We start from the raw sequence: 16,349 nt of genomic DNA, 5'->3' as shown, positions 1-16,349 counted from the left end.
ATTATGTATTATTGGTATTATTATGTATTATTTGTATTATTATTATGTATTACTATTATTATGTATTATAATTTTTATTACTAGTATAATTATGTATTATTATTATGCATTATTGTTATGTATTATTCTTATGTATTATTCTTTTGTATTACTATTATTATGTATTATAATTTGTATTATTATTATTATGTATTCTAATTTGTATTATTATTGTTATGTATTATTATTAATATTTTTATTCTTATTTATTATCACTATTATGATGTATTATCATAATTATGTATTATTATTATGAATAATCATTATTATTGTTAATATGCATTATTATTTGTATTATTATTATTATGTCATGTATTATTTACTGTACCTAGCAGCTGGGAGTGATAGTGCGATAGTTTTCAATCATCCAATAAGAAGTCAAACAGAGACTATATATTCTAATGAGATGTGCAGGTGATGCAGCAGAGGTTGACATTAGCAACATTGTCTGACTCCAGATACCTCCGCATTTTACAGTCACAACTTAAATACCCACAGTGCTTCCAAATGAAAAGACAATGCTTCAAAATAAAAAGTGTTTCACTCACCGATACAAGCGTGAACTCTGACAGATAACTGTGTCCGGAGGATGATGCTGTGCTTCTTGCCTCTTCTGATGAGAAAGACAGACAGACAGAGAGAGAGAGAGAGAATGAATTTTAATAACATTGTTCCACAACACAGTGACCCTATGTAAATGAGTTACATTTGATGTTAAAAATAAATTTGTCTGAATTGACATTTTAAAAAGCATACAGAGTAAAAGCTCATTTTGGTTGGAAAACTGTTTCCTGCAATTTAACCTTAAGGACCTCATATTCTTGGAGCCCAGGTTTCTAAACTGAAGACATAATACTGGAATGGGAGGTTATGAACGAAGTCTCCAGTTGTGACAGCCAGGCGTGTACATAGCCTACACTGTATCAATAAACTCTCCACATGGTCTGATGCAGAGAGGTATGGACATAGACATAAACATCAACACTCTGGGTAAACTCCTTTCAGAGGGCTAGATCTAATCACTGTGTAGGAGACAAGCTTTCACAGGGCAAGATCTAATCACTGTGGAGGAGACAAGCTTTCACAGGACTAGATCGAATCACTGTGGAGGAGGCAAGCTTTCACAGGGCTAGATCTAATCACTGTGGAGGAGACAAGCTTTCACAGGGCTAGATCGAATCACTGTGGAGGAGGCAAGCTTTCACAGGGCTAGATCTAATCACTGTGGAGGAGACAAGCTTTCACAGGGCTAGATCTAATCACTGTGGAGGAGACAAGCTTTCACAGGGCTAGATCGAATCACTGTGGAGGAGGCAAGCTTTCACAGGGCTAGATCTAATCACTGTGGAGGAGACAAGCTTTCACAGGACTAGATCTAATCACCGCGGAGGAGGCAAGCTTTCACAGGGTTAGATCTAATCACCGTGGAGGAGGCAAGCTTTCACAGGGCTAGATCTAATCATTGTGGAGGAGACAAGCTTTCACAGGGCTAGATCTAATCACTGTGGAGGAGACAAGCTTTCACAGGGCTAGATCTAATCACTGTGGAGGAGCCAAGCTTTCACAGGGCTAGATCTAATCACTGTGGAGGAGCCAAGCTTTCACAGGGCTACATAAAATCACTGTGGAGGAGACAAGCTTTGACAGGGCTAGATCGAATCACTGTGGAGGAGACAAGCTTTCACAGGGCTAGATCTAATCATCGTGGAGGAGGCAAGCTTTCACAGGGCTAGATCTAATCACTGTGGAGGAGACAAGCTTTCACAGGGCTAGATCTAATCACTGTGGAGGAGGCAAGCTTTCACAGGGCTAGATCTAATCACTGTGGAGGAGACACGCTTTCACGGGGCTAGATAAAATCACCGTGGAGGAGGCAAGCTTTCACAGGGCTAGATAAAATCACTGTGGAGGAGGCAAGCTTTCACACGGCTAGATCTAATCACCGCGGAGGAGGCAAGCTTTCACAGGGTTAGATCTAATCACCGTGGAGGAGGCAAGCTTTCACAGGGCTAGATCTAATCATTGTGGAGGAGACAAGCTTTCACAGGGTTAGATCTAATCACTGTGGAGGAGACAAGCTTTCACAGGGCTAGATCTAATCACTGTGGAGGAGCCAAGCTTTCACAGGGCTACATAAAATCACTGTGGAGGAGACAAGCTTTGACAGGGCTAGATCGAATCACTGTGGAGGAGACAAGCTTTCACAGGGCTAGATCTAATCACTGTGGAGAAGACAAGCTTTCACAGGGCTAGATCGAATCACTGTGGAGGAGGCAAGCTTTCACAGGGCTAGATCTAATTATCGTGGAGGAGGCAAGCTTTCACAGGGCTAGATATAATCACTGTGGAGGAGACAAGCTTTCACAGGGCTAGATCTAATCACTGTGGAGGAGACAAGCTTTCACAGGGCTAGATATAATCACTGTGTAGGAGGCAAGCTTTCACAGGGCTAGATCTAATCACCGTGGAAGAGGCAAGCTTTCACAGGGTTAGATAAAATCACTGTGGAGGAGGCAAGCTTTCACAGGGCTAGATCTAATCACCGTGGAGGAGGCAAGCTTTCACAGGGCTAGATCTAATCACTGTGGAGGAGACAAGCTTTCACAGGGCTAGATCTAATCACTGTGGAGGAGACAAGCTTTCACAGGGCTAGATCTAATCACTGTGGAGGAGACAAGCTTTCACATGGCTATATCTAATCACTGTGGAGCAGGCAACCTTTCACAGGTAACCGTAGTGGTAAAATGCTACTCAATACTATGCTACCCTGAATACACTTGAGTTACCATGAACAGAACTTACGTATAAATATTTAGCAGCAAGGGATACTAAATTATCTAGTTTCACACTTGTCTTTATCCAAATCCTCTCCTCCCCCAAAGCAATACCATGACAACAATGTCTGTTGAGGGACAACAGAGGAGGCAATAGAGGAGAGAACTAAAGGGGGTGTCACCAATGTCTCCCAGGTCTCCAGAGGTCACCAAGAGGGTGTTCAAATACACAGAGATCGACTCCGCCTCCCATCTCCATGGAGACAAGGTCATACCCCCTGTCAACAACAACACAACGTCCCCAGTGACAATCTTAAACAAGGACAACAAAAACATCTATGACAGAATTGTGACAAACAGTGCTATGGGGGTTTGTAGATGAGAGCCATCCTGAGGATGACAGCCCTCACAATCTGGAAGAAAATGTTGAAATCAACCAGCAGGAGAAGCGTGCAGACAACCCCTACACAGACATAACACCAGACACCACCGTAGCAGGCCCAACAGATAAGTCCAAGCGGTACACACAAACACACACAAACACGCAAACACATACACACACAAGCACAGCAGGTAGGCTTGCACAAACGCCCTGTCCGATTCAGCTCTGTAACAAACACCCTTTTGTGTGGCCCTCACAATGGAAGTATGATGCTCCATTCAGTCTGCAGTGGCCCAGTGCCAACAGTAGAGGGTCACCATTAGAGACATTAGAGACAATCCACCAGCACTGGACCACACTGAGAGCAGACTGAAGTAGGCCCTGGGGCCTGGGGGCAGACTGAAGTAGGCCCTGGGGCCTGGGGGCAGACTGAAGTAGGCCCTGGGGCCCGGGTGCAGACTGAAGTAGGCCCTGGGGCCCGGGTGCAGACTGTAGGCCCTGGGGCCCGGGTGCACGCTCAACCCTGTGGACCCTGCAGTGCACAATCATCTGCACTAACATTATAGAGAGGGGGAGAGAGAGAGAGAGAGAGACAGAGACAGAGGGAGAGAGAGAGAGAGACATAGAGAGAGAGAGAGAGAGAGAGAGAGAGAGAGAGAGACAGACAGAGAGAGACAGAGACATAGAGAGAGAGAGAGAGACAGAGACAGAGGGAGAGAGAGACAGAGGGAGAGAGAGAGAGACAGAGAGAGAGAGAGAGAGGGAGAGATAGAGAGAAAAAGAGAGAGAGAGAGAGACAGAGAGAGAGAGAGAGAGAGACAGAGGGAGAGAGAGAGAGAGAAAGGGAGAGTGGGAGCAAGAGAGAGAGAAAGAGAGAGAGACAAAGAGAGAGAGAGACATAGAGAGAGGAGAGAGAGAGAGAGAGAGAGAGAGAGAGAGAGACAGAGAGAGAGAGAGAGACATAGAGAGAGAGAGAGAGAGAGAGACATAGAGAGAGAGAGACAGAGAGAGAGAGACATAGAGAGAGAGAGACATAGAGAGAGAGAGAGAGAGAGAGAGAGACCAGAGACATAGAAAGAGAGAGAGAGAGACATAGAGAGACATAGAGAGAGAGAGAGAGAGAGAGAGAGAGAGAGAGACTGAGCATGAGAGAGAGAAAGAGGGAGAGATAGATAGAGAGAGAGAGAGACATAGAGAGAGACAGAGAGAGAGAGACATAGAGAGAGAGACATAGAGAGAGAGACATAGAGAGAGAGGGAAAGAGAGAGAGAGCGAGAGAGAGAGAGAGCATGAGAGAGAGAAAGAGAGAGAGACGAAGAGAGAGAGAGAGAGAGAGAGCAGCACCTAGATCTTCTACACAGATTCTACCAGACCTGGGCCCTGACAGTAAATCTCAGTAAGATCAAAATAATGTTCTAAAAAAGGTCCAGTCACCAGCACCACAAATACAAATTCCATCTAGACACTGTTGCCCTAGAGCACACAAAAAAACTATACATACATTGGCCTAAACATCAGCGCCACAGGTAACTTCCACAAAGCTGTGAACGATCTGAGAGACAAGGCAAGAAGGGCATTCTATGCCATTCAAAGGAACATAAAATTCGACATTAGGATCTGGCTAAAAATACTTGATTCAGTTATAAAACCCATTGCCCTTTATGGTTGTGAGGTCTGGGGCCGCTCACAAACCAAGAATTCACAAAATGGGACAAACACCAAATTGAGACTCTGCATGCAGAACTCTGTAAATATATCCCCCCGTGTACAACGTAGAACACCAAATAATGCATGCAGAGCTAATGATCAAAATCCAGAAAAGAGACATTAATTCTATAACCACCTAAAAGGAAACGATTCCCAAACCTTTCATAACAAAGCCATCACCTACTGAGAGATGAACCTGGAGAAGAGTCCCCTAAGCATGCTGGTCCTGGGCCTCTGTTCACAAACTCAAACAGACCCCACAGAGCCCCAGGACAGCAGCACAATTAGACCCAAATCAAATCATGAGAAAACAAAAAGATAATTACTTGACACATTGGAAAGAATTAACAAAAAAACTAAGCAAACTAGAATGCTATTTGGCCCTAAACAGAGAGAACACAGTGGCAGAATACCTGACCACTGGCTGACCCAAACTTAAGAAAAGCTTTGACTATGTACAGACTCAGTGAGCATAGCCTTGCTATTAAGAAAGGCCGCCGTAGGCAGACCTGGCTCTCAAGAGAAGACAGGCCATGTGCACACTGCCCACAAACTGAGGTGGAAACTGAGCTGCACTTCCTAACATCCTGCCAAATGTATGACCATATTAAAGACACATATTTCCCACAGACGACACAGACCCACAAAGAATTTGAAAACAAACCCGATTGTGATAATCTCCTGGGTGAAATATCACAGTGTGCCATCATCCCATATCTACTGGGTGAAATACCACAGTGTGACATCACAGCAGCAAGATTTGTGACCTGTTGCCACAAGGAAAGGGCAACCACTGAAGATCAAACACCATTGTAAATACAACCCATATTTATGTTTATATATTTTCCCTTTTGTACTTTAACCATTTGCACATCGTTACAACACTGTATATACAAAATATAACATTATTTTATTTTTTGTATTTATTAATCACCTTTACTTAACCAGGTAGGCCAGTTGAGAACAAGTTCTCATTTACAACTGCGACTCGGCCAAGATAAAGCAAAGCAGTGTGACAAAAACAACAACACAGAGTTACACATAAACAAACGTACAGTCAATAACACAATAGAAAAAAGAAAATAAAAAAAATAATAATAATTTTTGTACAGTGTGTGCAAATGTAGAAGAGTGGAGGTAAAGGCAATAAATAGGCCATAGAGGCGAAATAATTACAATTTAGCATTAACACTGGAGTGATAGATATGCAGATGATGATGTGCAAGTAGAGATACCAGGGTGCAAAAGAGCAAGACGATAAATAATAATATGGGGATGAGGTAGTTGGGTGTGCTATTTACAGATTGGCTGTGTACAGGTACAGTGATTGGTAAGCTGCTCTGACAGCTGATGCTTAAAGTTAGAGAGGGAGATAAGTCTCCAGCTTCAGTGATTTTTGCAATTCGTTCCAGTCATTGGCAGCAGATAACTGGAAGGAAAGGCGGCCAAAGAAGTACTGGCTTTGGGGATGACCAGTGACAGTGGGGCTGTCATGACAAAACGGATGGCACTGTGATAGACTACATCCAATTTGATGAGTAGAGTGTTGGAGGCTATTTTGTAAATGACATTGCTGAAGTCAAGGGTCGGTAGGATAGTCAGTTTTACGAGGGTATGTTTGGCAGCACGAGTGAAGGAGGCTTTGTTGCGAAATAGGAAGCCGATTCTAGATGTCATTTTGGATTGGAGATTCTTAATGTGAGTCTGGAAGGAGAGTTCATAGTCTAACCAGACACCTAGGTATTTTTAGTTGTCCACATATTCTAAGTCAGAACCGTCCAGATTAGTGATGCTAGGCGGGCGGCAGGTGAGGGCAGCAGTTGGTTGAAGAGCATGCATCAAGTTTTACTAGCATTTAAAGGCAGTTGGAGGGCACAGAAGGAGGGTTGTATGGAATTGAAGCTCGTTTGGAGGTTTGTTAACACAGTGTCCAAAGAAGGGCTAGATGTATATAAAATGGTGTTGTCTGCGTAGAGGTGGATCAGAGAATCACCAGCAGCAAGAGCGACATCATTGCTATATAGAGAGAAAAGAGTCGGCCCGAGAATTGAACCCTGTGGCACCCCCATAGAGACTGCCAGAGGTCCAGACAACAGGCCCTCCGATTTGACACACTGAATTATATCTGAGAAGCAGGTGAACCAGGCGAGGCAATCATTTGAGAAACCAAGGCTAAGAATGCAGTGATTGACAGAGTCGAAAGCCTTGGCCAGGTCGATGAAGACAGCTGCACAGTACTGTATTTTATAGATGGCGGTTATGATATAATTTAGGAACTTGAGCGTGGCTGAGGTGCACCCATGACCAGCTCAGAAACCAGATTGCATAGTGGAGAAGGCACGGTGGGATTCGAAATGGTAGGTGATATGTTTGTTAACTTGGGTTTCAAAGATTTTAGAAAGGCAGGGCAGGATGGACATACAGTGCCTTGCGAAAGTATTCGGCCCCATTGAACTTTGCGACCTTTTGCCACATTTCAGGCTTCAAACATAAAGATATAAAACTGTATTTTTTTGTGAAGAATCAACAACAAGTGGGACACAATCATGAAGTGGAACGACATTTATTGGATATTTCAAACTTTTTTAACAAATCAAAAACTGAAAAATTGGGCGTGCAAAATTATTCAGCCCCCTTAAGTTAATACTTTGTAGCGACACCTTTTGCTGCGATTACAGCTGTAAGTCACTTGGGGTATGTCTCTATCAGTTTTGCACATCGAGAGACTGAATTTTTTTCCCATTCCTCCTTGCAAAACAGCTCGAGCTCAGTGAGGTTGGATGGAGAGCATTTGTGAACAGCAGTTTTCAGTTCTTTCCACAGATTCTCGATTGGATTCAGGTCTGGACTTTGACTTGGCCATTCTAACACCTGGATATGTTTATTTTTGAACCATTCCATTGTAGATTTTGCTTTATGTTTTGGATCATTGTCTTGTTGGAAGACAAATCTCCGTCCCAGTCTCAGGTCTTTTGCAGACTCCATCAGGTTTTCTTCCAGAATGGTCCTGTATTTGGCTCCATCCATCTTCCCATCAATTTTAACCATCTTCCCTGTCCCTGCTGAAGAAAAGCAGGCCCAAACCATGATGCTGCCACCACCATGTTTGACAGTGGGGATGGTGTGTTCAGCTGTGTTGCTTTTACGCCAAACATAACGTTTTGCATTGTTGCCAAAAAGTTCAATTTTGGTTTCATCTGACCAGAGCACCTTCTTCCACATGTTTGGTGTGTCTCCCAGGTGGCTTGTGGCAAACTTTAAACAACACTTTTTATGGATATCTTTAAGAAATGGCTTTCTTCTTGCCACTCTTCCATAAAGGCCAGATTTGTGCAATATACGACTGATTGTTGTCCTATGGACAGAGTCTCCCACCTCAGCTGTAGATCTCTGCAGTTCATCCAGAGTGATCATGGGCCTCTTGGCTGCATCTCTGATCAGTCTTCTCCTTGTATGAGCTGAAAGTTTAGAGGGACGGCCAGGTCTTGGTAGATTTGCAGTGGTCTGATACTCCTTCCATTTCAATATTATCGCTTGCACAGTGTTCCTTGGGATGTTTACAGCTTGGGAAATCTTTTTGTATCCAAATCCAGCTTTAAACTTCTTCACAACAGTATCTCGGACCTGCCTGGTGTGTTCCTTGTTCTTCATGATGCTCTCTGTGCTTTTAACGGACCTCTGAGACTATCACAGTGCAGGTGCATTTATACGGAGACTTGATTACACACAGGTGGATTGTATTTATCCTCATTAGTCATTTAGGTCAACATTGGATCATTCAGAGATCCTCACTGAACTTCTGGAGAGAGTTTGCTGCACTGAAAGTAAAGGGGCTGAATAATTTTGCACGCCCAATTTTTCAGTTTTTGATTTGTTAAAAAAGTTTGAAATATCCAATAAATGTCGTTCCACTTCATGATTGTGTCCCACTTGTTGTTGATTCTTCACAAAAAAATACAGTTTTATATCTTTATGTTTGAAGCCTGAAATATGGCAAAAGGTCGCAAAGTTCAAGGGGGCCGAATACTTTCGCAAGGCACTGTAGGTCTATAACAGTTTGGATCTAGAGTGTCTCCCCCTTTGAAGAGGGGGATGACCGCGGCAGCTTTCCAATCTTTGGGGATCTCAGACAATACAGAAGAGAGGTTGAACAGGCTAGCAATAGGAGTTTCAACAATTACGGTGGATCATTTTAGAAAAAGAGGGTCCAGATTGTCTAGCCCAGCTGAATTGTAGGGATCCAGATTTTGCAGCTCTTTCAGAACATCAGCTGACTGGATTTGGGTGAAGGAGAAGCGGGGGGTGCTTGGGCAAGTTGCTTCAGTGGGTGCAGAGCTGTTGGCCTGGGCGTTTTGGAATTAGTGCTACAGGATGCAAATTTCTGTTTGAAAAAGAAAGTCTTAGCTTTCCTAACTGACTGTGTATATTGGTCCCTAACTTCCCTGAAAAGTTGAATATCGCGGGGGCTATTCAATGCTAATGCAGTACGCCACAGTATGTTTTTGTGCTGGTCAAGGACAGTCAAGTTTGGGGAGAACCAAGGGCTATACCTGTTCTTAGTTCTACATTTTTTGAGATGGTGAGGAAAGTACTTTCAAAGAGCAACCAGGCATCCTCTACTGACGGGATGAGGTCAATATCCTTCCAGGATGGCTGGGCCAGGTCGATTAGAAAGACCTGCTTGCTGAAGTGTTTTAGGGAGCATTTGACAGTGATGAGGGGTGGCCGTTTGACCACAGACCCATTACAGAGGCAGGAAATTAGGCAGTGATCACTGAGATCCTGATTGAAGACAGCAGAGGTGTATTTAGAGGGCAAGTTGGTTAGGATGATATCTAAGAGGGTGCCCATGGTTACAGATTTTTAAAAGTAGAAGCTTGAATTGTTTGGGCACAGACCTGGATAGTATGACAGAACTCTGCAGTAGATTGCAACTCCGCCCCCTTTGGCAATTATTTCTTGTCGGAAAATGTTGCAGTTGGGGAAGGAGATTTCTGGATTTTTGGTGTCCTTCCTAAGCCAGAATTCAGACATGGCTAGCACATCTGGGTTGGCAGAGTGTGCTAAAGTAGTGAATAAAGCAAACTTATGGGGGAGGCTTTTAATGTTAACATGCATGAAACCAAGGCTTTTACGGTTACAGAAGTTAACAAATGAGAGCGCCTGGGGAATGGGAATGGTGCTGCGGGCTGCAGGGCGTGGGTTAACTTCTACATCACCAGGGGAACAGACGAGGAGTAGGATAAGGGTACGGCTAAAGGCTATAAGAACTGGTCGTCTAGTGCGTTCAGAACAGAGAGTAAAAGGAGCAGATTTCTGGTCATGGAAAAATAGATGTACAGACAAGGGTATGGTAGGATGTGAGTACATTGGAGGTTAAACCTAGGCATTGAGTGATGATGAGAGAGGTTTTGTCTCTAGAGGCAACAGTTGAGCCAGGTGAGGTCACCGCATATGTGGGGGGTTGAACAAAAGGGCTATCTAAGGCATATTGGGCAGGGCTGGGGGCTCAACAGTGAAATAAGACAATTATCATTAACCAAAACAGCAATAGACAAGGCATATTGACATTAGGGAGAGGCATGTGTAGTAGAGGTCGACCGATTAGGATTTTTCAACGCCGATACCGATACCGATAATTGGAGGACCAAAAAAGCCGATACCGATTAATCGGCCGATTTAAAAAAAATACAAAAATGTATTTGTAATAATGACAATTACAACAATACTGAATTAACACTTATTTTAACTTAATATAATACATCAATAAAATCAATTTAGCCTCAAGTAGATAATGAAACATGTTCAATTTGGTTTAAATAATGCAAAAACAAAGTGTTGGAGAAGAACGTAAAAGTGCAATATGTGCTATGTAAGAAAGCTAACGTTTCAGTTCCTTGCTCAGAACATATGAAAGCTGGTGGTTCCTTTTAACATGAGTCTTCAATATTCCCAGGTAAGAAGTTTTAGATTGTAGTTATTATAGGACTATTTCCCTCTATACCATTTGTTTTTCATTAACCTTTGACTATTGGATGTTCTTATAGGCACTTAAGTATTGCCAGAGTAACAGTATAGCTTCCGTCCCTCTCCTCGCTCCTCCCTGGGCTCGAACCAGCAACACAACGACAACAGCCACCACATCGAAGCAGCGTTACCCATGCAGAGCAAGGGAAACAACCACCCCAAGGCTCAGAGCGAGTGAAGTTTGAAACGCTATTAGCGCGCCCTAACTAGCCAGCCATTTCACGTCGGTCACACCAGCCTCATCTCGGGAGATGATAGGTTTGAAGTCATAAATAACGCAATGCTTGACGCACAACGAAGAGCTGCTGGCAAAACGCACGAAAGTGCTTTTTGAATGAATGTTTACGCGCCTGCTTCTGCCTACCACCGCTCAGTCAGATACTTAGATGCTTGTATGCTCAGTCAGATTATATGCAACACAGGACACGCTAGATAATATCTAGTAATATCATCAACCATGTGTAATTAACTAGTGATTATGATTGATTGTTTTTTATAAGATAAGTTAAATACTAGCTAGCAACTTACCTTGGCTTACTGCATTTGCGTAACAGGCAGTCTCCTTGTGGAGTGCAACGAGAGCAAGGCAGGTCGTTATTGCGTTGGACTAGTTAACTGTAAGGTTGCAAGATTGGATCCCCCGAGCTGACAAGTGAAAAATCTGTCTTTCTGCCCCTAAACGAGGCAGTTAACACACCGTTCCTAGGCTGTCATTGAAAATAAGAATGTGTTCTTAATTGACTTGCCTAGTTAAATAAAGATTAAATAAAGGTGTAAAGGTGATTTCCGATTATTATGAAAACTTGAAATCGGCCCTAATTAATCGGCCATTCCGATTAGTCGGTCAACCTCTAATGTGTAGCCAAGTGATCATAGGGTCCAATGGGTAGCAATTGGTGAATCAGAGAGCCAATTCAGTAGTCGCTACGCTAGGCGAGCTGGAGACACGGCGATTCAAAAGAGGTATTGTAGCCAAAGAATTGGCTGGTGGACTTCTTTGGCTAGCTGGGAGATGGGCCTAGCTCAAGGATAGCTCAAGGCTAACTGGTGCTTGCTTCGGGACAGAGACGTTAGCCAGGAGTAGCCACTCGGATTGCAGCTAGCTAGCTGCGATGATCCGGTGTAAGGGTTCAGAGACTGCTACGCCATTTTGGAACTTCTGTGAGTGTAATGTTTACTGTTCATTTTTATTGTTTATTTCACTTTTGTGTATTATCTACTTCACTTGCTTTGGCAATGTTGACATATGTTTCCCATGCCAATAAAGCCACTTGAATTGATTTGAGAGACAGAGAGACAAAGAGAGAGCGAGAGCGAGAGCGAGAGATAGAGGGAAGAGAGAGAGAGAGGGGGAGGGATCGAGGGAGGGAGGTAACATTACCCTTCACAGACATACAAGCCACCAACATCCTCCAATCCTCCCCCCACGGCAGTTTTCAGTACAAGACTTTGACAAGCAGACAACAGCAGGTCAGACTCACACACATATGGCAGAGGCTGTGTGAGCTCACTGTTTATCAGATAAAATCCCCACCAACAGACAGAGGCTGTGTGAGCTCACTGTTTATCAGATATAATACCCACCAACAGACAGAGGCTGTGTGAGCTCACTGTTTATCAGGTATAATACCCACCAACAGACAGAGGCTGTGTGAGCTCACTGTTCATCAGATATAATACCCACCAACAGACAGAGGCTGTGTGAGCTCACTGTTCATCAGATATAATACCCACCAACAGACAGAAGCTGTGTGAGCTCACTGTTTATCAGATATAATACCCACCAACAGACAGAGGCTGTGTGAGCTCACTGTTCATCAGATATAATACCCACCAACAGACAGAGGCTGTGTGAGCTCACTGTTTATCAGATTTAATACCCACCAACAGACAGAGGCTGTGTGAGCTCACTGTTTATCAGATATAATACCCACCAACAGACAGAGGCTGTGTGAGCTCACTGGATATAATACCCACCAACAGACAGAGGCTGTGTGAGCTCTGTTTATCAGGTATAATACCCACCAACAGACAGAGGCTGTGTGAGCTCACTGGATATAATACCCACCAACAGACAGAGGCTGTGTGAGCTCTGTTTATCAGGTATAATACCCACCAACAGACAGAGGCTGTGTGAGCTCACTGTTAATCAGATATAATACCCACCAACAGACAGAGGCTGTGTGAGCTCACTGTTTATCAGATATAATACCCACCAACAGACAGAGGCTGTGTGAGCTCACTGTTTATCAGATATAATACCCACCAACAGACAGAGGCTGTGTGAGCTCACTGTTTATCAGATTTAATACCCACCAACAGACAGAGGCTGTGTGAGCTCACTGTTTATCAGATATAATACCCACCAACAGACAGAGGCTGTGTGAGCTCACTGTTTATCAGATATAATACCCACCAACAGACAGAGGCTGTGTGAGCTCACTGTTTATCAGGTATAATACCCACCAACAGACAGAGGCTGTGTGAGCTCACTGTTTATCAGATATAATACCCACCAACAGACAGAGGCTGTGTGAGCTCACTGTTTATCAGATATAATACCCACCAACAGACAGAGGCTGTGTGAGCTCACTGTTTATCAGATATAATACCCACCAACAGACAGAGGCTGTGTGAGCTCACTGTTTATCAGATATAATACCCACCAACAGACAGAGGCTGTGTGAGCTCACTGTTTATCAGATATAATACCCACCAACAGACAGAGGCTGTGTGAGCTCACTGTTTATCAGGTATAATACCCACCAACAGACAGAGGCGACACAGAAGCAACATCTGTCACCGTTGGATTGGGCCCGTGCTGCCTGTGGAATGAGACGGGAGCAGAGAGGAATTGAATCCTCTGATGTTGGAGGCTGAATTCAGGGCCAGGCAGTAGAAACCAGATACCTTTTGTAATGAACTTCAGCTTTCTCTCTCGTCCTGCAAACTGCAACTCTATCCTCATTATTACTAACCGTGACCTGCATCATCCCCCGCTGCCACAGCCGACACAGGCCAACGTGCTCATTATCAGATTAAACAGAGGTGCACGCAATATGTGAGAGACATTTAGGCACTCGTTAGCTGTTACCAGTCATAATATGAAACAGGATAACAACATATAAGTGCAACATGGTTGATATGATGATGCATGTGACCTACTACAGCAGAAATCATTCTTAGTTCTGAGAGTTAGAATGTCAACACTGAGATGGACTGAACCAGAAAATTCATATGGTTAATATAATTTGTTCAGATCAAACCAAATGTATTTTTTATAAAGCAGATGTCACAAAGTGCTTTACAGAGAAGAAGAAGAAGCACAGTCGCCATGAAAAACTCCTTAGAATGAAGAAACCTATGAAGAAACCTATGAAGAAACCTATGGAGAAACCTATGAAGAAACCTATGGAGAAACCTATGAAGAAACCTAGGAAGAAACCTATGGAGAAACCTATGAAGAAACCTATGAAGAAACCTATGGAGAAACCTATGAAGAAACCTATGAAGAAACCTATGAAGAAACCTATGGAGAAACCTATGGAGAAACCTATGGAGAAACCTATGGAGAAACCTATGAAGAAACCTATGGAGAAACCTATGAAGAAACCTATGGAGAAACCTATGAAGAAACCTAGGAAGAAACCTATGAAGAAACCTATGGAGAAACCTATGGAGAAACCTATGGAGAAACCTATGAAGAAACCTATGGAGAAACCTATGAAGAAACCTATGGAGAAACCTATGAAGAAACCTATGAAGAAACCTAGGAAGAAACCTATGGAGAAACCTATGAAGAAACCTATGAAGAAACCTATGGAGAAACCTATGGAGAAACCTAGGAAGAAACCTATGGAGAAACCTATGGAGAAACCTATGAAGAAACCTATGAAGAAACCTATGGAGAAACCTATGGAGAAACCTAGGAAGAAACCTATGGAGAAACCTATGGAGAAACCTATGAAGAAACCTATGAAGAAACCTATGAAGAAACCTATGAAGAAACCTATGAAGAAACCTATGAAGAAACCTAGGGACGATCATGATTCATATTCAAAATACACTTTGACTATAAAATAACAAACGTTTGATGAGCAACCATCTCACCATCATACACTTCTCTAGAGAACTTTCTCAAGAACCCGTGTTTTGTCCAAGAACACCATTTAACAGAAAATAACTGATCCTACAACACCATTAATCGTAAAAAAACTGATCCTAACAACACCATTAAACAGAAAAGAACTGATCCTAACAACACCATTAAAAAGAAAATAACTGATCCTAACAACACCATTAAACAGAAAAGAACTGATCCTACAACACCATTAAACAGAAAATAACTGATCCTACAACACCATTAAAAAGAAAATAACTGATCCTAACAACACCATTAAACAGAAAAGAACTGATCCTACAACACCATTAAACAGAAAATAACTGATCCTACAACACCATTAAAAAGAAAATAACTGATCCTAACAACACCATTAAACAGAAAATAACTGATCCTACAACACCATTAAACAGAAAATAACTGATCCTACAACACCATTAAAAAGAAAAAAAATTATCCTAACAACACCATTAAACAGAAAATAACTGATCCTACAACACCATTAAACAGAAAATAACTGATCCTACAACACCATTAAACAGAAAATAACTGATCCTAAAACACCATTAAACAGAAAATAACTGATCCTAACAACACCATTAAACAGAAAAGAACTGATCCTAACAACACCATTAAACAGAAAATAACTGATCCTACAACACCATTAAACAGAAAATAACTGATCCTACAACACCATTAAACAGAAAATAACTGATCCTAACAACACCATTAAACAGAAAAGAACTGATCCTAACAACACCATTAAACAGAAAATAACTGATCCTAACAACACCATTAAACAGAAAAGAACTGATCCTAACAACACCATTAAACAGAAAATAACTGATCCTACAACACCATTAAACAGAAAAGAACTGATCCTAACAACACCATTAAACAGAAAATAACTGATCCTAACAACACCATTAAACAGAAAATAACTGATCCTACAACACCATTAAACAGAAAAGAACTGATCCTAACAACACCATTAAACAGAAAATAACTGATCCTACAACACCATTAAACAGAAAAGAACTGATCCTAACAACACCATTAAAAAGAAAAAAAATGATCCTAACAACACCATTAAACAGAAAATAACTGATCCTACAACACCATTAAACAGAAAAGAACTGATCCTAACAACACCATTAAAAAGAAAAAAAATGATCCTAACAACACCATTAAACAGAAAATAACTGATCCTACAACACCATTAAACAGAAAAGAACTGATCCTAACAACACCATTAAACAGAAAATAACTGATCCTACAACACCATTAAACAGAAAGAACT

The 16,349-nt window shown here is 42.2% G+C and overlaps 1 protein-coding gene across 5 annotated transcripts in view; it reads right to left on the bottom strand.

Moving 5' to 3' along the window:
* fhod3b (formin homology 2 domain containing 3b) overlaps nt 1-16,349 on the bottom strand; it is a 230,504-nt gene that overhangs the window by 183,390 nt on the left and 30,765 nt on the right. For all 5 annotated transcript variants that reach the window (XM_090221319.1, XM_090221324.1, XM_090221328.1 and 2 more), the window contains exon 3: nt 588-652. In XM_090221319.1, coding sequence (XP_090077445.1) covers nt 588-652 — 65 coding nt within the window. The remainder of the gene's footprint in view (nt 1-587; nt 653-16,349) is intronic.

Source organism: Oncorhynchus mykiss, chromosome 3 (genome assembly GCF_057628025.1).
Source record: "Oncorhynchus mykiss isolate SJ-2025 chromosome 3, ASM5762802v1, whole genome shotgun sequence".
NCBI lineage: Eukaryota > Metazoa > Chordata > Actinopteri > Salmoniformes > Salmonidae > Oncorhynchus > Oncorhynchus mykiss.
The sequence above is the reverse complement of the archived record's forward strand: the minus strand, read 5'-3'. Positions and strand labels throughout refer to the sequence as shown.